This window comes from Pholis gunnellus (assembly GCF_910591455.1).
Source record: "Pholis gunnellus genome assembly, chromosome: 19".
Classification (NCBI taxonomy): domain Eukaryota; kingdom Metazoa; phylum Chordata; class Actinopteri; order Perciformes; family Pholidae; genus Pholis; species Pholis gunnellus.
The window spans coordinates 1,173,489-1,199,038 of record NC_136546.1 but is presented as its reverse complement, the minus strand read 5'-3'; the positions used below and the strand labels follow the sequence as shown (position 1 = coordinate 1,199,038).

Genomic DNA, 25,550 nt, shown 5'->3' with positions numbered 1-25,550 from the left:
CTATACATAATATTCCTTGTCCTTGTCTTTCGGTCTCTTGCTACTGGCGCTGCCTTTGGTGCTGCCGCTGGGCGTTTTATCCTTCACCACAGCGCCATTGGTTTGCGCTGAGTTGCTGATGTAGTTGCGCGTCTCGTCCACCTGGTAGGAACCCTCGTCCCTGTTCCTATACTTGTACATGGCATAGAGGAGGATGAGGATGCAGAGGGCGGCGGCTGAGACAATGCCCACCACCATGCCCGTGGTACTGCTGGATTCTCGGATCACCTCTGAGGCCCCCGGGGGCACCCGCCGCACCACGCCGGGCACGGTGGGCAAGGCGGCAGGCACCGTGCGCAGCATGGGCGAGGTGATGAAGGGGCCCCGTGGCTTGGTGCCGTCCAGATCGAAGGACGTGGGCAGGGGCAGCAGGACTATGTCCGGCTGCGGGGGTTTTACCTCACGGTTGTTCATTTTCCCGGCGGGCAGCTTGGGTGGCGTGTCCGAGGGGACTGCCGCCGGCGGCGTGCCCCGGAGGTCAGGCAGAGGCGAGGTGGGTGTAGTCCTACCTGCCTCAGAGGCTTTGCTAGGCCTCAAGTCCTTGGCCTCCCACTTGGGCGCGAGGGCTTTGTAGCCGCCTTCATAAGCCGATGTGGTCAAGATCTTATCTGTTACCAGGGAGAAGGTGGTGTAAAAATCTTCATCGTCAGTCGGGGGCAGGCTAGAGTCGAAAGCTTCGCCAGAGCCAAACCCCGAAATCACCATGCCATCATCATCATCATCATCACCATCATCACCACCATCACCATCATCACAATCATCGCCGCCTCGGTCCGACAAGCAAGGTACCCCCGCCTCAGTGGCCATGGCCAAGGATTCTTTGGTGGTCTCAATAATGGTGAGGACAGGGCGGAGGGTTGGGGGGAGGGGGATGAAGGGAGAACGGGTGGATACAGAGGGGATGTCTATGGGGTCCTCGACTAGCACGGGGATGACTAGCTCCCCTCCTGGAAAGTGAAAGAGAGAAACAGACAGCAGTCAGAAGGCAGACAGTCTTCAGTCAGCTGAGCAAGAAGCAGCCAAACACCAAAAGAATGTAGAAAGCAAAGCTCAACATAGGGAAGAAATGAACTGAAGAAAAACAAGGAAAAAAAGAACGGAAAATACTGTACCAGTGCAAAAACAATGAAACTCAGAACCAAACAAGACCAAACTGAAAGGAAAACAACAGCCATAGATAAAGTCTACGTTGCATCAAAAGGCTTTGAGGGATGCACCAGGGTGAGCCACATGAAACTGACTCCACATCCTAACTCCAACTTATCCTCCATGTCTTCAGATAACAGAATGCTCTATCAGCACTACATTTGTACTGCAGTCATGGATATCAGATGTTCTATGTGCTGCATAGAAGTGTGAATGATGTGTAATGCCACACAAATTGTGGCCCAATATTTAATTATTATAAGTTTTTTCCGATATTGCTGCACAATTCTCCACATAAATGACTAGTTCAGGCTTTTAAGAGGCTTGTTTCATTTATCTTCAAGTGCAAATCCTTTTTAGTCCGTTCAGAAACAAACCGAGCACCAAAAGATGTGCTGTGTGGATGAAAAAAGAAGCAGACGGTAAATGCATTTGTTTGCAATTCAAGTGCAAGCCAGTGGGCCTGAAAGCAGGATAACTAAGTCTGAAATGAGAACGTGTTGGTGAGGAGATTCATATAGCAGCGGAGGGAGGGGCCTGTTGACTAACTGAACAATGACAGAGAACTAAACAGAGAAGTGGCAGTGTGTGTTTGGACAGGAAGTGCTCCAAAGTTAAAAAAACATCACTTTGAGCCTCTTAAAAACCTGACCGGCACTTTAGTTCTATCAGAGGGTCACACACTGATCTACAAAGGAAAACTGTCTCAGCCAGTCACCGCTCACAAGTCAGAAGACCTGAAGGGAACAGCATTAGTGGGCTCCCCTACTTGCCCTAGCCTCTTGCCTTTTGAGCCCTACAGTTACCACGATGGCACAAAGTCACCGGGCAGTTCAATCACACCTGAATGTTTGCTGACTTTTGGTGGGAGGATCTCGCTTGTAACAGCTTGTGCTCTCCATTTTGGAGTGAAATCACTATATAATTCCAACCCTGTCTCCTGCAGAAATACCTTCCCATACTACCTAACTGCATTCTCAATTACGCATCGAGGGAAACGTATTTTCTCCTGGATTACTGTTTTAAACGCCTGATTAATGTTATAAATTAAACCAAAGCAGAACAAAACTGCTAGAAAACGACTTATGTTTATGCACAAAACTGCCCGGTTAGGTTTAGTAGAAACATCATGGTTTGTCATGTTATTTCATTATTATTAATTAGGACTCAGACATGGTGATAATCCTGTGTTAACCTATGATTAGAAAGGTAATTGTGATACATCACAAACTTAATCCTGAAGAAACTATGTTTCCCTCTAAACGTGATTGACATTGCAGTTTCACTCTATGGGAACTGATTATTCATGAGGCTTACAGACCTGTGTGTTTAAAAACATTCCCACATGCACTCGTTCTAATGGATCCATTTGGGAACACTTGATACCACATGCTTTACTGGTTAGACCTGTTGTTTACTACAAAGGGTTTGAAACATTCAGATGTCTATTGAAGCTGCTTATCCTCTTGCCAAAGTGGCTTGTTTGTACATTGCAAAGGCTCACAAACAGGGCACTATAAAGAGATGCAAACCTTTTGGAACAATAAAGAAAAGAACACAACAGAAAAGAAGGAAACCAAAATAATAATTAAGGCATTGCAAAAAGAGTTCAGAGTTAGGGCAAACATTGTAAAAAACCATTCACAAAGTAAAGCCACAGATAGAGTTATCCACAGAGGGATTAGTAATAAGTAAGTAGAAACAACAGGTACAAATAAAGTCAGCTCGGAAAATCATAAAAGCCTACAAAAAGAATAAGAAAAAGAAACACTTTTCAAAGGAAGAAAGCATACCATCACTTCTGTCAACTTACATCAACAAATTGCCCGCATGATTTTGGCAGGAAGAAAAAAATTTACAAAAGAAAGTTGTGTAAGAATGCCTCTGGACAAGTTAGGTTAGTTTCTTTTCAGCAGTTTCTGATTAATTAGTATATATTTCTCTTTTAGACAGGATGGTACAGGGAGGCAACAACACATACATCCACACATCATGACATGAAAAATATTCTTCACCATTCTGTTCAGCATAACCTTTTTTTTGCTCTTTTGATAGTCATTTAATTTTTGTATGAAAAGAAAAGTTTATATCTATAATTCTTGCTTTGCTAGATAAATATCTACAGCCTGATTAGATGACTCTCTTTTCTTTCTTTTTTAAACTTCATTAATGAACAAATGGATGACTGTACATATCTTAGAATCTCTACGTAAAGGGTTTGGGAGGAGGGAGTGTGAGACGGGGTGGGACCTATGAACATACTAGGAAGGAAATGACATAGATGGGGGTGAACGTGTACATCAGTTGCCATGTCCATGTAAAGGCGGCACGAAGCGGTCGGGCGGCATTAGAGCTTTTGGCTGTAAGGAAGGGATGGGGATATACAAACAATGAGCATATACATGCCCATCTACAAAAGAGAACAGCACTCTCAACACTGACAGTTTTACAAACCCTAAGCTGCAACTTCTTTTGCCATGCACAAAATTAATTGAGTCATTCATTGATTAAATCCAAATTTCAATCAGAGATAGCTATCAGATAACAGGAAGATATTAGAGATCAGCATAGAAACAGTTTGGAACACTTTTCACAGATAGTGGGGAGGGTCTGCTTTAGAGGCGTCTTCTCTTTTTTCTCTATGAGGACGTGGGTTTGAAATCCCAAATGCAGCTGCGTGGTTTTGACAGCCAATCTTAAAAAGCTGTTGTTTGTGAAGTCGTCATTCATTCATAGAGAAAAGAGAGACTTTCATTCTAATTAGGGAGGAAATCATCAAAACATTGGCAATATTGATTCTTAGCAAATTAGCAGATAGTTAAAATTTAAACATTTTCAGAATAGAAACATAGATACACATATATGTGTTTGAACATATATGTACAAAAAACTAAAATAATTAAAACAGAGTAGCAAGCAAGAAAGACAGAAAGGCATTAAATTTCTCACACTATCAAAGATGAACAACCAGAAAGCACACACTGAGGCAGACAAAGAGGAGGGGGACAGTTTATAGGCAAAGTGTCACCACCTTCATTTAACTAATAATAAAGACTTTATTATTAGTTACTACTACATTTCTCTTGTTAGTATCTTAAAACACAGGACAGGGCGTGCAATCTGGATGTACGTCAGAGAAAGAGAGGTCAATCAGACATGGTTTTATTTTGGATTTTAGTTCCACTATAAGAAGTTGGGTTAATGCATGCTTAAGTAAGTTGCATTTAGGGAGAGTAATATACAATAACAATACAGCAAGCCATGGGACAGGTAGGGGGAGGGGCTTAAGATGGGGTCAGAGGCCAGTTAAAGGTCACTGCCACCAAGGGCTGTCGGATATGTTCTCAGGCAAAGGAACCATTCATCAGCAGCGGTCAGGGGTGATATAGAACCAGCATTATCTGGCATTTAGGCCCACCGAGACTGCTAATTAATCAAGAGGGGAAGCAGAGAGATAATTAATGAGCTCATTTTTATTAAGTGTTTGGATGCTTTGCATTATGCACATAACCAACAGCCTCTGTGTGACAGATAAACACAGTGTTGGCAAGGAGTTCCACAAGAGGGCTCAGGGTGGCGTCTCTCTTTGTGAGAGGCCCATTGGTCTTCAGAGATCAGGCTTTGGTTCGTCCTCTGCAGGCCTTGTTCATTACGCAAAACTAGGTCCATGAGTTACATGTGATTGAGGAAATATGGCGTCCGTCACACTTTACCGACTCTGTGTGATCAACACTGACGTCTTAAATGTGAATTTCCTGCTCGTCCTACCATGCTCCACAGAACGCACTATCGTCTGACATGATAGAGCATTTTGTTACAGTTACTGATCACATTGTATAGCTGGTATAATAGTCCACTAACTTGTTGTACAAACAATGCCAGTCCAGAGTAAGTGATTCCATGTGAGGATTTATTTATCAGACTCTGCCCTCGTTGTCTCGGCCTTGTTTGCATCCTTTCACTCCGTTCTTGGCCAACAGCTTTCAGCAACTGTTAGCTTTGCGCTGTATAAACAAAACACTTGGATGGGAGGGGAACCACTGCTAGTCAAGGGTCTCCAGTCAAGGCAGTAGAGAGGACCTTGATGTTTTGGTAAACACTTTAATCCTGTGTAAGCTCTTGCACAAGCGTTGCACATCTCGCTACATTTCTGTAGCAGACAAACACTGTGGCTTCTAACGCACTCATCAAGATGGATGGGATTTTATTCTAAGCCTCCCTGGCAAACAAATCTCTATTTCTCTGTTTTCTGTCTTTTTCAAGCAAAATAAAGTTAAGACTTCAGATTAATAAGAGTTTCGTTATGCCAGTGCCTACTGGGTAGCATTTTCATCAACGGGAAAAAACGATCCAATCTTTTTAAACCACGTAAATGAGAGCATGAATCAAAACTGAATTTTCCACCGATTCTGTTTTTCATCATTGGTGATAAAAAAAGGACTGCGGCATGCCTGTGCCGGCTTTTGAAGAGGAATTAAGTAAATGTAGTTATTTCTAAATGGCTGATTGACTACCTCAGCAGCTTGGAGGCTACAGATGCAGAAATCTTAGAGCAGCACTTTCTCCTCTCTTCCTCCTCTCCCTCTCTCTTTCCCTCACGTCTCTCTCCTGATCCCCGTGTCCATCCAGCGTTTGCTGAGGCTTCCGAATGGAGATGAATCCCGACGGTGTGTCAGGGATTTGACGACGCTACACCATAAAAGCGGAAAGCCGTTGCACCAGCACCAACCATGGATGAACTGAGTCAATGGGATTTCAACGCTGCAAATTGTGGGCGAGTCAGTGGTTTGGGGCCCTGAAATCCCATTGTGGCTGTGCACATTATACCCAGACACCTGCTGTAGCAGATGCATTCACTTCTACCCACCACAGTTAGAGAGCTGATTACCAGAGAGCCGGCAAAACACAGATTCTCAGTATGGACACACTTAAAGGGACATGCCAGGGATTATATTGGTGCCCTGTGCAATGGCTGAGCTTTCTAGAAACATGTACCATAAGAAGCTGAGCACTTTACCCTGCCATTAACTTATCTTACCTGTACACACCCCTCCAAAGAGAGGTCTAATTTCTCACTGATGGACAATTCATTTCCATCCTAAATGTTGATGGACGTTCTGTTTACAAGCGGGGAGGTCTACCCTGTACAGATGCAAGAACTATCTCCGGCTGAAGGAGGGGCTTCCTGAAGCCGCGGCGCAAGGCAGGTAGCTCTTAATCTGTCATCATGTGGATGGGTGCAGTCTGGCGTATTAAATCGGCGTCTCCAGCAGGCGTGGCGACTCGCCCCTGTCAGCCGCTCGATTTGCTGTACAGCTGTTAGGCTGCACCTCCGCAGTAGGTGGACATGCGTCAGCTGAATAACCTTTAAACTGATCTGAGGCCTGTGTTGAAGTGACAGCCAGCCTGATGGGGCTTGACAGAAGCCATGGCTGACGCCAAAAGGAAACCCAGTGATCCGTCCCTATCATACTTTATTCTGTACCCCTACACGTGTCGGGGCTCTTCCAGCAATGAAGAAATCACACAACATCACATCCATGCTTCTAGCCGAACATTCATTTGATCCACAGACTCTTTACCCACCAAGGCCAAAGAGACGAGGAGAGATCTATAAATATGTTTGATCTGTGCTCCACTTCATTACAGGCTGATAGGGTAATGGTGCATGCCGGACCATTTAGGGCCCTTTTATTAAATACACAATCTTTTTACAATCTATCTGATTGTCACAGAGGGCAACAGTTGCCCTGTTTGCAGAGATTTGTGGGAGGCTGTCTTCTGTGTTGTTTGTTTAAACAGATGGGATGCTCAGTGGCAACATTCTTTTAGTGCAGCAAGAAGTAAGGGGATGCTGGTGTGATGGAAGAGCGCACAAAGCATACACCTATCTACAGGTTAACAGACATCTTTGGTTTCCTTTAACAATGAGGACGATCACCCCTACCCTTAAACCTGATGTTTTGGCCATTTGGAGTCAGCGCAACATTGGCATATTATCAAGAAGTGAATACGTCTAATGTCTTAGCAGACTGTAGTTTAACAGTAGTAGTTAGCGTAGCAAACTCATGTTACTGGCCCAAACAACAAAGCAATGAGCTGAAAGAGGCTAAAACGCTCCACGCTGCTGAAGGTTTGTCACTATATGAGTAACTCCTTTCATATTACACGTCAGTCATTTCATCCACTATTATTATGAAAATATAGAAAATATCGGGGTATAAATAACCTGATTTCTCTGAGCTTATGTAAACATTATATTCTAAATATGAACACAACTGGGATCATCCTGAACGGGTTATTCATGTCCATGTAAACACACTCACTGTTGGCTCTCTTTCCCAGATTGTCAAAAACCAAAGCAAATACTGACGCACAAGGCACCCTTTAACGTCTGTATGAGACGCACCAGGCCTTCAGTGTTAGAGAGTCAGAGCATCTGCTCAGGGTGTCCATTCACTCCTGACTTATCTTAAGTTACAAAGTAAGTTAACTCACGTAACCTACTTAACTTATGTACGTAACTTAAGTTCTGTAACAAACATACTTATTTTAACCCAAATCATGAACTTTTCCTGAAGCTAACCAAGTAGTTCTGTTGCCTAAACATGAGTGGGGCCAAGGGGTCCTGAACCAGGTCCTTCTGTGACCAGTTGGGAATGCTTACCAGCATCACAAGAGTAAAGAGAGCAAAGCCAGCATTAATGTATCAACATTGTGTTCTGCTCTGTCATTCTGTGCATTGTTAGCTTGTCGTAGTGCAAGTCTGACTTGAAGTGATCTTTATCTGGTCTCAGTAATATTGTGTCTGAGGCACGGAATGTACCAATCAAACATTTTGCATTTGCACTTTATGAAAATCATTTGCATCAATTAATAAAATATGATTAAATATTAATCACAAAAATTGCTCAGATTACACGGTAATGACAGGCTGCAACTCGCTAATCACTGTGAAATGAAATGATAAATTGAACTGGTATTCGCTGTTCTCTGAACTCAGCATTGCAAGTTTTCCATCAGTGATTTCCGGGTGGTCGTCTTAGTGAATTCCTGCACATAGTGACACTCTGATTGTCAGCTGGACTTCTAGCGATGTCAATGTGTTCAGCTCCTTATTCAGAGGATTGTCCAGAATCTCACTGCACACTCCTTATTTGCCCTCTTGTGGAACTCACGTGGGATAAAGGGAGAAGGTAAGGTTTAACAGTTTTATTAGACAACACAACCACGAGACGACCACGTACAGCAGACAGAGACAGGCTGTTTGGCAGACACAGGCGGAGCACTGACAGAGACAGCAGGCACAAGCACCAACAACACGCCTCTGAGGGAGGAGCGGCCGCGGGGCTACAGCGGCGGCGCAGGACCGCCGCTGTAGCCCCGAACACACACACTGACATGTAGTAGAAGCCAGCTGGGGTTAGCCTGAGACTTATGGGTGGAGAAGAAGCAGTACACAAAATGGATGCCAATCATATCCATGCAGAAGCGGGGGGAGTGGGGGGAGAGGATTATAAGTACGTCTACAGAGCTGCGGTACAGTCCAGTACAGTGTGCATGCCACAAATGCCTTCTACTTGGAGCAACAGATAGAATAGAAAAACAGATATACTTTGTGGCAATAAAAGTCTTTTTATGCCATCTGCATTCAAACAGACATGTATATGCAGAAAGGCTAAAAGAAAGAAGGTGGGTGAGTCGGGATGGAGGTGGGAGGGTTGGGGTTAACGCTCGGGAGGGGAGACAGGGAGTCGTTCTTTCACACACAACTTTCTTAAGACAGAATGGGGTTGCCTGCACAAGGCCAAAAAAAGGATGATGGCAAGAAAAGATTTTGTTGCCGTTCATTTCCCTACGTTGTATCGAAAATGGCAGGGGAAGGATGTTTCTCTAGAAGCCATATGGCATAAAAAATAAACACAAACTTGATGAGGAGGAGGACTTTGAATTTTCCAACCACCAAAAGTTCATGCGGCACAAGATGAGGCAAAAACGGGAGGACTGGCTTTAACCTTGCTTGGAGGATGAACGACGAATGATGAGGACACCAAAGAAAAAAACAACCACAACAAAACGAGAAAATAAAATCACCCCAATCAACCCGGCCCGGCCCGTAAGTAAAGCCAAAACAAAAATAAAAAGCTCAAATGTAAGGCAACCCAACAGCTGGGTCCAAATCGATACAGAAGAGAGATGTTCATATGTGCATCACAGGAGAAAATGAAACAAACAAAATGCAACAGAAAACAAACCAACATCATGTCATGCAGCTGTTCATACGACTGGAAGCGGGGCAAGGAATGAGGATATGAATTTCTGTGTCAACATGGTGAAATGTACAGTATGTATGAGTGTGTATGGCTACATATGTTGCCACTATATGAGGGGAGGGTACCATGTTCTCTTCAGTAGAAACTTCATACACTGCGCTTCCACTTTTGAGAATACTTGGGTTTGATGTTTTATTAGTGTCAGGAACGGAAAAAAAGCAGTATGAGCTGCAAAAATGTGTCCATTCAATTTCAATAATCTCTGATTAAAGAGTGCGACCCATGCTTATAGATAAAGAACCTAAATACTGCACAGACGCCTGGAGAAAATGACTTTCTCTTCATATTAAAAGCCATAAGCGCAAGGACGTAAATGTGCTCATAATTTGAAGGAAACAAACGCTATAACAGCGTGATAAGTCTTCAAATACAATGATTGGAGGAAATGAATATCTACTAAAGTAGAACGGAAAGACCTAATTTCCCAGAAAAATTAATAAACGACTTACTATCTGTTTTCCGAGCAGAGATAACAAAGTAAAAGGGGCAATGCAATGTTTCAATTCCGTCTTATTATTAGCAGTAAAAGTGGACACATGCTTGGTGCCAAGATGAGCCACATTAGGCAGATTAACGTGGCATCAATTAGTCTGCTGGGATGGCGTTTTGAAGGACAGTGAAGCAATCAAACAGCCTGAGCTGTTTTAAGGTGAGACACTCTTTACATACTGAGCCAGCTTCGATAACACTCTCCTGGTTCACTCCGTACTATTAGGATGTATGTCAACTGCCCCTGGGCACGAGTGTGACTGACAGCTTCTTGTTCAAAAGACGTCCAAACCCAAGTTGCCTCAAAATAACCACTCATTTAAAATCTGCAGTTATATTTCCAGCTGTGATTGTATTTTTGAAACTCCACTGAGTGAATGTCTTATCACTTTGATTTAATCACAAAGTGATGTGTGTGTGTGTGTGTGTGTGAAGGGAGGAGGGAAGAGAGACGATGCGCACAGAAATTCGAGGATATCTGTTCTCTATTAGAATGTTTCAGGTAAGGCAAGCCTCCGACGAAGGAAACAGAGGTACAAACGAGGAGAAGAAGAAGGAGAAGGGAGGAAGAGGCTCTGTTGCAGTTAGTCTGCTACATATCACAGTATCTATGCTGAAAGCATCTTTGTTCTCGAAAGAATCTCAAAATGTATCCTCTGTCAAGAGAGACGCACACACACGCACAGCAAGAGGAAATCAACTAGTACAGGACAGATACATTTTGAAGCATCAGTGCGGGCGACATGGGGCTTGATACTAATTTCGTACTTTGTTGAGTAAAGTTTTGCTCTCGACCGAATGCTGAGAGAACAAAATTAGTATCAATGCTTTGTCATGTCTGCATCCAGTGGCCCCATAGCTAAGTGTAACTTGGCTTAGAGATGAAAGGTGTGAGCTTTGACTGCAGTAGCTGACTATAAGATGTATGCATTTACAGTTAACTTCCTACTGAGAGCATGCTAAGGATATAGGAACTTAATTCTTACTGCTTTCATCAATCTCCAAAGAGTTCTTTAGACTTTAGAGATACACTGAGAACCCCTTAAACTAGTGTAGATTTCTTACAGTGGCTACTTTTCGGAGGGCTTTTTTGAAGTTACACTTGGAGCTCCCATGGGACATGATGCTAAGAGGAGAGGCTCCTCGGTAGCAAATCAAAGAAAGATAAGGAGAAATAGACCAGGTTCAGAGCAAGCACAACTCGACACACCCATCCCACCTGCATGTCCCGAGTCGCACTCTTCCAGGTCCTCATCGTCGCTGGAGCACTCCGCCGACGAAACGATGTCATCCGTCGTCTGCGGAGAGAGAGAGACACACGTTGACACACGTGCACAGGGAAACGTAGTTAGGCCTGGGGCGGTACAGTGAGTCCTCAACTTGCACACAGCCATCCCATTCAAGGATATCTCTGCATACACAGACCTCTCTGCCTGTCCTTCGGCTTCCATATATCACTTGGAGTCAATCATATTTCACAGTGTTTATCATTCTTCACTTTATGTGCTTTCCACCTCCGCAGATAATTGTTTTCCTTTACCCTCCGCACTCTGCCTCTGATTATTTATTGGCCCTCTCCTCCTGTCGTCCGCAATCAATGGCCCCACCAAGCCCTCACAGATCAACACTGTCCCGGCTTCTGATTTGTGCTAAAGGGTGCAGAAGGAGGGAGGTGTGGGGCGGCAGTCTCGCTAGCGACACCTGGACCAGCGATGGATTATCTGCGCCCTCCAGTTCCCACAATTCTGATTTATCCCCACCCCCTTCCCTGCGTTCGGGTCGACCCATGGAGGACGGGGGTGGGGGTTGTATTTCAGCTGTGGAGCGCTGGGCAGCCAACGTTTATTAGAATGAATCAGCGGAGCGATAAAATAAGCCCTGTCACCAAGCAGGGTTATGAAATCAGAGCGCTGATTGAGTTTTCCAGTCCTGGCCGAGGGTGTGGGGCTCTAAATATCATTGAGCTTGACAGACTAATGAAACGCGCCCCCATGCTTGTGCTGCTGCTTTCAACAGTGCCCCGAGAAAGCTATCCGCCTCTACCATACAAACACACACACACACACACACACACACACACACACACACACACACACACACACACACACACACACACACACACACACACACACACACGCTGATGTTCAACATGTCAACCAAACCTCACTGGGAGAAAGTATATTTTTCAAAGCATATTCCTAATGCGTGGTGTGATTATGCATGATGGACTGTGCTATTTTCTGTATCAGTACATTTAATAATGTGCTAATGTGTGTTTGTGCTGGTATGCATAATGCACCACATTATGTACTGTACTCCAGCATGAGGAGGCAAAAAAAAATAAAAAAACGTAGCAAGAGGGGAGGCTGGAAACTAAATTGCTGTAAAATATGGCCCCTTGGTAAACATGACTATTTATTGAAGCCACATTACAGGCGTAAAAGTCTTGGTTATTGCTGAAAGAGGGTTATTGCTTGTTATTATGGTAGCGGGCAGATGTGGGAGGCAGGGACACAGAGAGATGGAAAACCCGAGCCACTTCAAAGTCTGTTCCAGCAATTTCAGCCCGGGACCATCTCACCATAACCCAGAATCAACTGAAAACACTGCCTGCCTCTTGTCCTTTCACGCAGCATTTCTCTGCAGAAGATGCTGACAGCATCGCAGCACAGAGACAATATTTTTGCTTTATTATAAATTAATAAATATTTTGGAAGAACAGGGATTCACCTACTAACAAAGCCCATACATCCACAGCCTCATGTATGCGTTTTGCTGTTAAGCCCCTTCTCAGACTAGCTGACAGGCACTTCATTATGTAAATCAGTGTCATGCCTGAATAAGCACCCGATAATTTGTTGCGATAGCAACCTGACTAGGCCAGTACTTGTTACATGTCCAGTCTAACAAGGGTCAAATGTGAATTGAATCACATCCCGTTTACATGCACTTAAATGCAGCGGTGGGCCGTCAGGGCCACTGCTGCCACTCTGGCAGAGTGCCACTTAGGCCACTCTGCTGGCCTAAACAGAATCACAAAGTTATAGCTATTTTATAATTTTATAATTTTTCAGAAATACACTACATGTATTCTAATTATTTTTCCATTAAGCTTATTTTCTCATTGCACAGCTCCTGTCTTCCTCAGTTGCTCTGCTTCCAGTGCAGCATGTTTTAAGTAGAGCTTTTATCCAATCAGATTTCACCTCTGTGTCTCTAGGTAAGAAGAGAGGCCCCAGGCCCGCTAGGAGGCCTTTGCAGATTAAGTGAATGGGGATAATATTGTTGATTGTCATAGTCTTCGACCAATCAGATTTTTAGTTTGACATGTTGGGCGTATTCTTGGTGTCTCGGTGGCCTACAAGTACGTCAGCATTAACGTGCAGCTCAGCATTAACGTGTGGTGTGATTGGTCAGTGGGCTAGCTAGCAGAAGTTAGTAGTAGTAAGAGTTCAAGTTGAAAGATATGTAAGAAGTTATGACATTTTTAGCGTTTTGTTTGGTGTAGCTTTGTTTTTTTAACACTCAATGGCTGAAGGAGGAGAAACAGATTTCTCAAGAAGGACATTTAAAAAAAACTGGTCATCGTAAGAAAGGGTCGGCCGATCCCACAGCTAGCAGCCCTGACCCAGCCAGGAAAAGGATTTGTACGAACGGTATTCCTGGCTGACAGCGTCGGAGAAGCGTTGCACATTTTATGGTTAAGAATGCGTTTTATTTGCAACTGAGTGTCTTGATGTTTGGAGCTGTTTGGAGCTACGCTACGCTAACCTGAGGTGGCTAACCAAGGTAGCAACATGACACCATAGCACAGCAGGACACGTACAAGCTACGGTGCTTTTGCAAACTTTAGCTGAGACCCGAGTGGATCTACAACTCAACGAACACGTTCGTAGGAGGACCTCTGGCTGGAACTGAACCGCACCGATGTTCTGTACAACCGCGGTATTAAACTCTTCATTAACAAAGAAAGGAGGATGGACTTTGTCTTTAAGTGAACAGCAGCTCTGGTAAGTGAACTGCTTTTGTTTTACATCTGCAGTAGCGTTACTACTGTGTTCATGTGTCTATGGTGTCATTTTTATGATATGGTTAACATTGTTCCTTCTGATGTGAATAATATTTGAATGGCTCGTGCTCTTCAGTGTGTGGTGGAATGCGTGTTTTAGCGCTGCAGTGTTGCTGGATTGATTTGTCATGCTTTGTTGTCATATAAATATCTGTGACTGGTTCTTGTGAGTTTGTTCTTGTCATTGTGTTAATTACATTGATTTGACTATATGCATTGTTAATGACGAAGCATCCCATCATGCGCATATTCATGTATTTTTAGGTGTTGAGCTTCATTTTTACACGAAACAAATAATAACCTGTAGGGGTTAGGGTCGGACATTTGATTCTCTGTTTGGGCTTTTGTTTTCTTTTAAAAAGCAGAATTATGGTCTGGAGAAATGGGGATTGTGTGGCGATTGCTTTTGCCCTGTTTCTCCGCTGCGGGGAGAATTTTCAGCATGTGTGCTGCTGTTGGTTTTCCTGTTAAGCTAGTTTAGCGTAGCCTCCCAGAACACACGCACCTCAACAGAGTACAATGTTGTTCTTCCGTGGTCAGGCAGCACGTTGTCTGTTACGTTGGTTGGGTTGCCAGGTTGAGCGCAGTGGCTCCACCGAAAACATTATATTTCCCACAATTTAAGCTTCTGCATTTTCCAAATACACTAGTATTATTCAAACGTATTGTTTGATTCGTAAGCCTCGTATTGAACGGTTCAATACGAATACGTGTATTGTTACACCCCTAATAACCTGGAGCTGTGGCGTCATAATGAGGTAATTAGGAGATAGTTCAACTGTAGTAGGACAGCACTGAAGGCCCAGGTATAAAATGCACGGCCCGCCACTGCTTAAATGGTAAAGGTAAATGGACTGTACTTGTATAGCGCTTTTCTAGTCCTTCTGACAACTCAAAGTGCTTTCACACTACATGCCATTATTCACCCATTCACACCCATTCATACACTGATGGAAGGGGATACCATGCCCACCATCAGGGTTAGAGAAACCTAAACTAACATAGTTATATTAGTGCACATTGATGTACAGACTATAGCAACACATGGTTACAGCGAGTGCACAGAGAGAGGTATTAAGACATCTTGTTCCGTCTTCTTTAGAGCACTGCAATACATTTGTAATGTCTCTCATTCCTCATGCATAAAGAAAATTAAAAAATGTTGAATAAACCATGAAATACTCTAATGAGATATTCAAGTTGTAGAGATTTTTCTCCTGTCACATCAGTCTGTACAAATTAGCATTCATTTATCTTAAGTATACTGTAGCACCTGCGGTGAGGGGCAGAGGAAGAAAAAATCCCCGGAAAACGGATATGATCATCAGAACATCAATCTCCCCAAATGCTCACAGTATCCATGCAGCGATGTGAGCAGAAAGGAATACAATGAGAGACAACGTTTGGCATTAACTGTCAGACTGCAGGCTAAATACAGGATTTTTATATTCCATGAAATCATTATTAGGGCAGTGGCTACCAACCTTTACCACTACAGCTGTATCAAGAGAACTCCATCACCCCTTCATCTTGTTACAGATGTGTTCCTTTGAACTGATGTTAAATGGATTGAATTTCTTATTAATGATATCAAAGTGGAATTTTTTGGGGGCGCCTCTTAAGCTTAGATGAAACCAGCAGTATAAGAAATTCCATCGCAACATTTCTTCACGGACGGACATTTCTATGACTGTGTGAAAGAAGGCGTGTGGCTAATGAATGCAATGAGGGTCAAATAGCACAGCTTTTAACCCCGAGCTAATCTCTTCACTTGAGGGCCTACGGAGGCTGAGCCCTGCTCAGCAACGAAAAAATCACTAGGAAGTTCATCTTTACATCTATTCACAGAGAGGACTGACTGCCTCAGCTCATGTATTGTAAAGGTTGAATCTAAATGATAGAAGGACACACTCCATTCGATGTGTCTCACTTCCTCTAGGACTCGGAGTGAGACTCCCTCTAATCGAGGAGACTGATTCCACTCGTAGAAATTGAAGAGGGCTTTTGAAGTGCGATGTTATATATTTGTAGATCCACTAGATTTGTGCCTGATTCATTCTCATGATCATAAGATGTGTCTCTGTCACAATAGTTCAGAGTGGAGTACTTCTGATGAAGGGCTCATTTTTCCACATTTAGCCAAATGCAGAACCAATGAAGTGACATGAAGCTCACAGTCCGCTCTTGGTCGCCCAGACGTCGAGGAGAACGTATAGCATGAGGCTAGATGATGTAAATGCAAAGGCAGCTCACAGGGCGGAAAAGGTAGCATGTGTGTGCAGCGGTGGGTGCCTACAGCAGGATATAGCAAAATGGTGCATTTGGCCAGCGGGACAACAAAAACTGATTTCACAGCTGGGGAAATCCAATTCTCTGTCTAAATCTCCATAACATAGAGTGGGATGTATTTTGGCAGCAAAGTGATTCCTTTTTTGGTGTAATTATTCTCAACAAACGTCCTCATCGTCATCTTGAAGAGTCTGGGTGGCAGGATTTACAGGCTGGTTTGTTGTGTGTGTGGGAAGCTTGAATATGCATGCACATGCCTTCTACTTCCTGTGTGTGAAGAAAAGCGTGTAATACACAATGATTTCAGTGCATAAAAACCTCACAGGGTTTGTGCATCATGCCTGATTATCCTGATTACCCTGCCTTCAAGTGATGCTCAAATTCCTAACCCACCAAACACCACCGCCCAATCAATAGCCAGACTTCATTAAAACAGCATTTACCTCTGACCACTTCAGCACATCAACTAAAAGGATCACAGCGGCGATCGATGGCGATAGACAGCCTCCTTGGGAGACGAGGCTCAAAATACGCAGCTTTTAGTTTTACAACTGACGGCACTGACAAACAAAATGGAGAATGTGCAAAGATGCTGTCTCTGTCTCCACTAAGCTTCTCTGGGGCTTAATCAGGACTTCTGGAGCAGCCAGCAGCAATGCAGAGACCATTAACAGGCGGAGCTGCAATTACCTCAGCAACTGAATGGAGTGCATGCTACATCACCAGTCAGGCCTGACCTCAGAGTGAACAATGAGGCTGCTAGATTGATTAACAATAAACCTTAAGGTTGCAAACCCAACACTTCTTTACCATGAAAAAAACACAAAGAGCACTGTGCCTGTCCAGCACATATCATATATTTTATATTAGGCTGCAGTAGGAGTATTAGAGTAGTAGCACTTTTAAAGGCCAGCTTCAGATATTTCACCTCAAACATCACACACTGATGCAGTATGTTTTACAGAGTATCTTTTTGGTTTTGGATGTAATTGCTGCTCGTGTCCATACTGGCCCTGATCTCGATTCCAAGATTTGGGAACAAAATCAGTCCTCACAGTACTCGTTCTTTGCAAAAATGCAGCTGAAGCTCACATGAGGCTGTCTGAGTTACATCATGTCTAAACAGGAGACGTTTCAGACCCGTCTTGCAGTCGTCCGTCTGACTCATGTCTGACGAAACGGATACATTTTTTGTTTAATGAATCCAGCCGTCGACACGCACTGCAACAGCTCACATTTCACTCGTGCATCTACACATATTTCTATGCTTCAAGTCTATTTTCTCCTTCTGCATATACAGGGATTCACCTGAACGCAGCCTGTGTAGATACTGACAGAGGACTGAAGCTTCTCTCTGTTAACACGCTGCATTGCTATGCAGGCCGTGTAGGCCCTGTGTTAAACAATTACCTCTTTGTGTCACTATCACTCAGCAAGGAAACACAAAGAGGACATTTCTTTACCTTTGGAAGATACCCACAACATTTGACTGACTTAGGCTGCTGAAGCCTTTTATTAGCTTAAGCTGAAATCCATTTCACACAGACAGAGGGCTGATGTGTGGTTCCACATCACTTCATTGAAATAACATTACGAAGGGAAGTCTACAGTGACGGTCTGGACAGTAGGAACTTGTAAAGAGACCAATAGTTTTTTCAATGAACATACATCATGGGAATGTTGCATCACAATAGAAATTAAAAAATGTGAACTTACCCTTTAATTTCAACATATTTGTAACATTTGGCCATGTGAGCTGGGCTTGTCTCTTCATAAGCTATCAGTGACCAAAAACAACAACATCTAGCCTTGCTCCCTTTTAGCCGTACTCGTAGCAGCTGCCGTTCTACATCAGGCTCTACATCAAGCAGATAAATGTAACCTTTCTGACAGATTTCCTAAAATCCGCTATTCAATACAGCCGAGCCAAACTGTTCACACTTTTAAAGTATCAAGCAAAACACAATCCACCAGTTAGAAAACTCAAAGCAGAAAAATGATGTTCATCAATGTGCTTAATTACTGAGGCTTTCTATCTAATAGACTCTGCAGGAGTGAACTCACACCTTCTCTTCACACCTGTGCAAAATAATAGCTGTGACTGAACCCCTGCAGACTCCACCGTTACATTTAACAAGATATTACACACTATCAACTTGTGAGGAAATGACATATAGTGAGCTTATTTTTCTCTGGGTAGTTCTTAAAATATAGCACCATTTAATTGCGTGCTTGCGGCCATCGTCATACTATTCAAACCGAGGCTGTTTCAACTTGGAGTAAAACTCTTCAAAACCAGGAGCAGCTGCTGCATCTGCAGCTGTGGCTGCGGTGGAATATTCTGCTGAGCATGACGGTGATTCCATCGGTCACATCAAAGCAGCGGCTTGTGCTCGGCAGGGGGAAAAGAAAGACGTGATGCACTCGACCACTGTCTATAGTTTTCTCCTGGGTCAGTGAGAGCAGTGTCGAGGCTAAAACACAGCCACGGCCCCCGAGTTACAAACATGACATGAAATATGAGCCTGAACAGTGCTGTGACTTGGAGGCGAGAGGAATCTAAGCACACATGTACAGTACAGTGAGTCATATCAGGATGAGGGAGGACGTTGCTCCTGAACACACCACGGTCTTATCATAACAAATGACCTTCACATGGTTCTGTGCCCGGAGGCTGAAGGAAACATTGAGAAACGAGGGAAGTTAGACATTACAACCCCAATATCAAACCCAATTGGTTTCTTTACTATGCCAGGGTGCCCACTGGCCAAAGCTGATGTTTTTGTTTGTTTATACAAATCAATTTTCCTCTAGCGCCTCATCCTGGCAGTCAGTAACCATGGATATCCAATGTGGCTGCATGTTCAGAGATTAAAGTGATGACGCTGAGGCAAGGGCAAATCAAAGACACGCAATTCAAAGCAACTTCTTCTTCCCCGAGGTGTCGCTTGGTCACCTTGGACATGTTTAAGACATTACACAGAGGTAAGGATGACTCCCACTCCCATCTCTTCTTTCTCATTATCTCACTAGCCCCCATTCCTCCACTCCACCGGCCCTCGTATCAAAATGAGATAGTCATCTCTGTGGCGGAAGCTTCGCCTTTCTATTGACGGCTGTCTGATGTGTGCGTTCTCATGTCCGATCTGGGCTTTGACAGGCCGACAAGGGAGAGGCTTGTATTACAAGAAGAATCAATGGCAGTAGGCCATATCCCTATCAATGGGCTGCCACAACTCTTTTTGCTCATGCTCCCCGTCCTGTGACTGATAAGATGCTCTATCACAGAATGAAGGGGGGGGGGGGGGGGGGGGGGGGGTGTTAAAAATAACACACGGTGGCTATTTGAATAAAATGTTTGAGAATGGTGTAAATGGTGTGTAAAAAAAAGCTAACATAAGCAGTGCAAAGAGGCTGGAAGCCCTGCTGTTAACCCTCTCCTTCAATGTAGTGGATGAATTAGAACGGAATGAGCTCCTGAATCAACTCGTGGGGCCAAAGCCTCACGCTAAATGATTTCCTAGATCAAATATTGATATTTGGAATGAGCACCCTCGGTGGGCCTCTCTTAGTGGCCTCCTGTAGTCAGCACATTTTCCCAGGTCTTTCCAGGTGTATGGGGAAATGAAAAGGGGGCTCGGGGGGGGGGGAGAAAATGCATTTAATTTGTTCACCATCACCGCGGTGTGTTGGCTGCAGCAGAATGGGTTATGTGCAGAGTATTTCTCTTTTTCTCAAGGACCTGCTTTTGTACACAGAGCAGTGATGGTTGCTGGCTCACAGCAAACTCTAATTGCCCCGAGGCCATAGGCAGCCACTTTCAAACAGGGTCATTCATCTTCCCATGGAAAAGGAAATGGTCTTTGGCCCTGATCCTTAATCAACCCCCCCCCAACCCCACCCGCCGCAGTGTACAAGGTCATCAGGGAAGCCCTGTGACAAACAGACTCACACTTATACGTGAGAACAGCTGAAAGATTGAAAGGAAGTGGGGATGTAGGCGGGTCACATGGTGAGAGACTCAGGTGAGACATGATGGAAGGGAACTTCTGTGCATGCCATCCTCAAGTGAAACTGGAGCAGAGATTAAAGCTCAGTTACGCCATGTGCCGTGTGCTTCTCCCTTCAAAGAGGTGAGGATTTCATGTGGACGCGGTGGTGAGCCGTGACAGAAGAAGAGGCAGAGAGAAGATGAGAGTATGGGGGGAGAGGAGGAGGTAGTCGTGGCAGGACGGGGATGGAAAGGGCTTCACAAGACATTGGCAGTAGTCTGAACAAAATAAAGGGGACAGGATTCCTGCTTGGACAGCAGCAGATCATCAGACAAACCAGGATGACTAGACTAATCAGGCATTTTCTCACAAACTTCAGTTTCATAAATATGTTAATTAATTAGGACCATACTTAGTACTTAGTTACTTTCATGTTGCATTTTACACATGCATATTCATTTTTACGCTGCAATTTGTTATTATTTTCTTAATAATGCAGGAGTTGTTTGGTCATTATGCCAGTGAAAAATGAACATCATCATTTTTCATCATCAAGTTTACTCTGAAAAATTAATTTAAAAAAAGATTCAGATTTAGGCCGCTAATAACCAGTGAGTCTTTGGTATCATTCATTATTTTCAAACCAAATACCAAAATTGTAGCCAATTCATGTTCTGAAAGTCCATATTACTCATGTTGTTCTTGAATCCAAGATAATATGATTAAGAGAACTCGACAACAAGCTCATTGATCAGAGCGGAAACACATCTGTACTTCTGTGCTCATTGTTGGACTTTAAAGTGCTGCCAAATGTTCTCTTTGTGTATGATTCCCCTCATTATTTAATCCTTCATATACATTCTTCTATTTAATATGTGCTGCTGTGTAGCCGTGAACACCACAGATCTAACAGATCTCTAACATCTCTGTCTTCATTGTGAATTGATGTGCTCTACGCTGGCTGTGCTCTTGAGATCCGTGTAATAAAGTCATGAACATACATATTTTAACAGGGCTTGAATTAATCTGATCACATTCTTCTGAGATGGATTTGTGAAACAATTTAACTCTGCTTCGTTAGGCTCACTTTAATCCAAGCTTTTCACAATAAATTGCGTGTTTCTTTGCTTCCAATATATAACCCCAATGAGTTCAATAACGTAATGCGTCGAGAGCAATGTTGTTCTCATAGTATCCTGTTGGAATCACGCATCGTCCACATGGTGAATGGCTGTTGACTGGCTAAATCTAGGGCGGCTTGTGTTTTGGACTTTAGGGCTTTATAAATAAAGTGAGTTGACCTCACTAATTGCAACAATACAATCAATAAGTGTGACGATGTGTCCACTTGGGAAAGCTATTGGCTTCCTATGCAGAAAGTGTGAGGTCTAAAACAAGTATCTGAAATCTGACCTCGGACGTTCTCCTTGTGGACTACATGTTCAGCTCCCTCTTCAATCCATTTCAATATTGCTGTATTTCTCACAGTCAAAGGCTATTATGACTTCAAGGCTGTAATACCAAATCAATGTAGGCGTTATGTAATGGCAGACACTAGCAGCTCCAAAATTAGCCGGGGCCCCCATATGGGTTCAGTTCCTAATAAGCACAAACCAAATTAAGCATTCCATTAAGTCCCTTTTTAAAAGATGAAAGTTGAAACATAATCGCTAACCAATAGAGAAATTATTTGAGATAAACTGTCCATCGGAGCGCTCCCATAGTACCTCAACATGCTCACACACATTCAAGGATTACTGACAATGCACACACGCACACACGCACGCACGCACGCACACACACACGCACGCACACACACACACACACACACACACACACACACACACACACAGGGATCCATACAATTATCCCTCACTCACTGTTAAGAGCAACAGCTTTCATTGTAGTTTGCAGATGTCTTTAGGCCGAGAGGAGAAACATTACTGGGTCAAGCAATGAAACAGAACACATTATTGCTGTGGAACATCAAAGGCTGCGTCTGTGTGATACATATTTAATTACATCCTATTGACTGTAGTAGACACATGGTGGATTGTGTGCACACACACAAACAGTATAGATCTGTGAATATGCTCGCAAAGACGCAGTCTCTTTCTCTTTCTCTCTCACATACAAACATTTACTGTATATCACAGGCTGGCAGCGCATTTATATATATGTATATATATATATATATATATATATATATATTCACAGCGCAGAGATTCATTACCACTGCTGTGGAATAAGACACCAGGTGTGTGGACACTGCTGCAGCTCCAGCTTCAAACACACCTATACTATGATATTATCACAGCTCAGGGTACTCAGGGTATAATCAATGTTGACTTCATGTCTGTGTTGTGTTCAACATATAAGATCTCTCTGTGACATGGTTAGCCTCGGCACAAAAGTCTCAACATCTTTCAGCATCTCTTGTTTGCATCTAGTTCTTTGTTAGCTATCAGGCTAATGACCAAGAGTCAGCTGGGTTTATTCACAGTTACCAAAGTGTGTGGAGCTTTTCACTTAATGAGGACAGAACTTCTGAGTTTCTGTAAGCATTAAATGTAATATTTATCTTCTAATCAAACCTTAATAAGGATATTTCCCAAAATGTTGGAAGATCCATTTTAAGCAGAACGAGAAGGTAAAATAGTTTAAAAAGGGGAAACAACTTGCATAATCCTGCTAGCCAAAAGACAGCGATGGAGAAGCAAATAACTGAACTGAAAAGCCATTCCTAAGCCTCATGTAAAGTATCTTGGAAAAAGCTGGCAATAGAAGTTTAACTTTTCTAATAGTTTTGTTCCCAGAACCATTGTGCTGGAAAAAAAGTGAATTGAACACAATAAGAGTGTGGAATCTCACAGCAATCTCACAACGTTTTAAAATGGCTTGGCACAGAATTTAATACCGACTGTTCCACTTTGATAATCCATGCAAGTCTACTGGCATGTGCCGGGGGATAGATGACATCTGCCCCGAAAGAAGAAGAAGAAGAAGAATCTGGATTGGAGATGTAATGCCTTGAATACATTGTTCTGTTTCACTCAAAGACAGATGAATAATTAGAAGGCAGTTCAACTGTCTTGACTACAGTTAAAGATGAATGCATTTAATCATTTGCATAGTTTATTATCACAATCAGTGTTTTTAGGCTTTTAATGTGACTTTGTTGCTTCAGTCGTAGGTGTAAGTTCTCAGTCAGACATGTGGATCGAGTTATAACCAGTCAGCCATCTCTGGAGGCTCCACAGCATGAAGTGAGCCTGTCTACCACCCAGAGCATGTGCTGCTGTCCTGCTGCTCAGCTTACAAACAAACTGCTACACAGTGTGTGTGTGTGTGTGTCACTGATGTGTGCTGTTTGCTTGCCCCTTGGTGTGTGAGTGCCCCGTGGTGACAGTAGAGGCTGACAAGACAGCAGGTTTATACACATACACACGCAAGCATTCCCAGAGGAGCTCTAGAAGCTCGATTGTGAGGCATGGGGGACATCCATTACAAAAACCCCCGTGGTTCAGAAACCCCTGGAGCTGCTGCTGCTCACACACTGAGAGACAAACTGCACTGAACACACACACACTCACACAAACACACACCAACACACACAAAGAAACATGACCTACAGACATGAAATTGCAAACATCTATGAACATGTTCACGCAGAGAAGTTGAATGGAAATAGCTCTTTTGTTTGCATGAAAAATTCATTTAGAAAGTCGCCACCGAGTATTGCACACACACTCCGACGACAGAGAAGACAGATAATGCATGACAGCGCTAGAATGAATTTGTGGTGTTGGTGGAGATGGTGGTGGGGTTCTATTTGGCATCACGCATTGAAAATCCTCCGATATTGTGCTTTTGTTCTTTAACAATGTGAGTGCACGTGACTGCAACAGATACAAGTAGCTTCATTTGGTTGTGCATGTATGAATATGTGTGAGACAAAGATTAAGAGATCCTTGTTCAAACTGGATGTATGCATGTGTGTGTGTCTCCCTTTAATGAGCCCCACACACCAGCGGGGCCCCCATCAGTTTGCCTTCTCCTAATTGGACCTACTGAGTAACTAGCGGACCGCCAACATTCCTCTCACAGAATTCATTGGGAGCAAGGGTGCCTCGCAGAGCACCCAGGAAGAATGGTAGAAAGACCAGACGAGGAGATAAAAAAAGAAAAGATGGGACAGAAGGAATAAAGAAAGCATCTGGAGGAATAACCTGCCTACTGGTCTGACCTTTACACAGTTACTGGCAGGTCTGGAGGACGGTGATCACAGAGACTGACTAACTGCAAAGAAGAGACGACTGACAGCAGGTGGAAAAGTGAAGCGGATCCGCCTACGCACGCACACACGCACACACACACACACACACACACACGAGCAGGTGAACACACTCATCAAACATCATCTGGCAGACTACCACATAGAGAGACGCAGCGTGCTGCACAGTGCCTTCCTCACTACCTCTTGAAGAGAGAATAAATCAGTGATTATCATATATCCCCAGGCGTTAAGCATCATCCCTGATGTACTTTAGATAGTCTGAGTAGAAGGAGTGAGTCGAAGAAAACAGTGAGGGGAAAAAAAAGGAGGGTATCATGGTACCTTAGTGTGCAAAATCTGATTTTACAACAGTGTGAGTAGATTCTGGGTCATGAGCTTTGCTGTGTGATTTCCCCCCGTCTCTCTAAAGCTTCCTATAGCTCTCCACCTCAAACTATCTATCAAAACACCTTCAAAATAATCTGAAAATACAGAAATCCCACCGTGCCAAAGAGGTATCTGTGTCGTTTCAACACAGTATTATTGTCATCATGGAATGTGTATCCAAGCGTTTCTCAGCACGAAAGAAAAGCCCAATTAAACTGCACACAATTTACCTCTCATTTTCCCGTCTCCTGAGCACCAGGCCAGTTGAAGATGATGGACGCGAGCAATTTCTTTAACACGGCAACCATGCAAATCGCTTTCAGTGTCTCTCCCTCAGCTGCTTTCCCCCACGGTACGCTAGATTGCAGCCTCCTGTACTAATTGTTCCCAAACATCTCAGGCCAGCAGCGCGAGTTAATAGAGAACGAGAGACGTCGATCTCCCATGATAGACAGACTTGCATAAATGAGTATTCCCAAAAGGACAATCCACATCAAATCAGTATGCGTAAAATCCACTCTTCTCGGTTC

At 43.6% G+C, this 25,550-nt stretch overlaps 1 protein-coding gene across 1 annotated transcript in view; it reads right to left on the bottom strand.

The window, feature by feature from the left end:
* nrxn3b (neurexin 3b) overlaps positions 1–25,550 on the bottom strand; it is a gene marked incomplete at both ends in the record, with an annotated part of 276,695 nt that continues 251,145 nt past the window's right edge. The window contains 2 exons of the mRNA XM_079179868.1: positions 1–986; positions 11,227–11,305. Of these exons, the coding sequence (XP_079035994.1) occupies positions 1–986; positions 11,227–11,305 (1,065 nt within the window). The remainder of the gene's footprint in view (positions 987–11,226; positions 11,306–25,550) is intronic.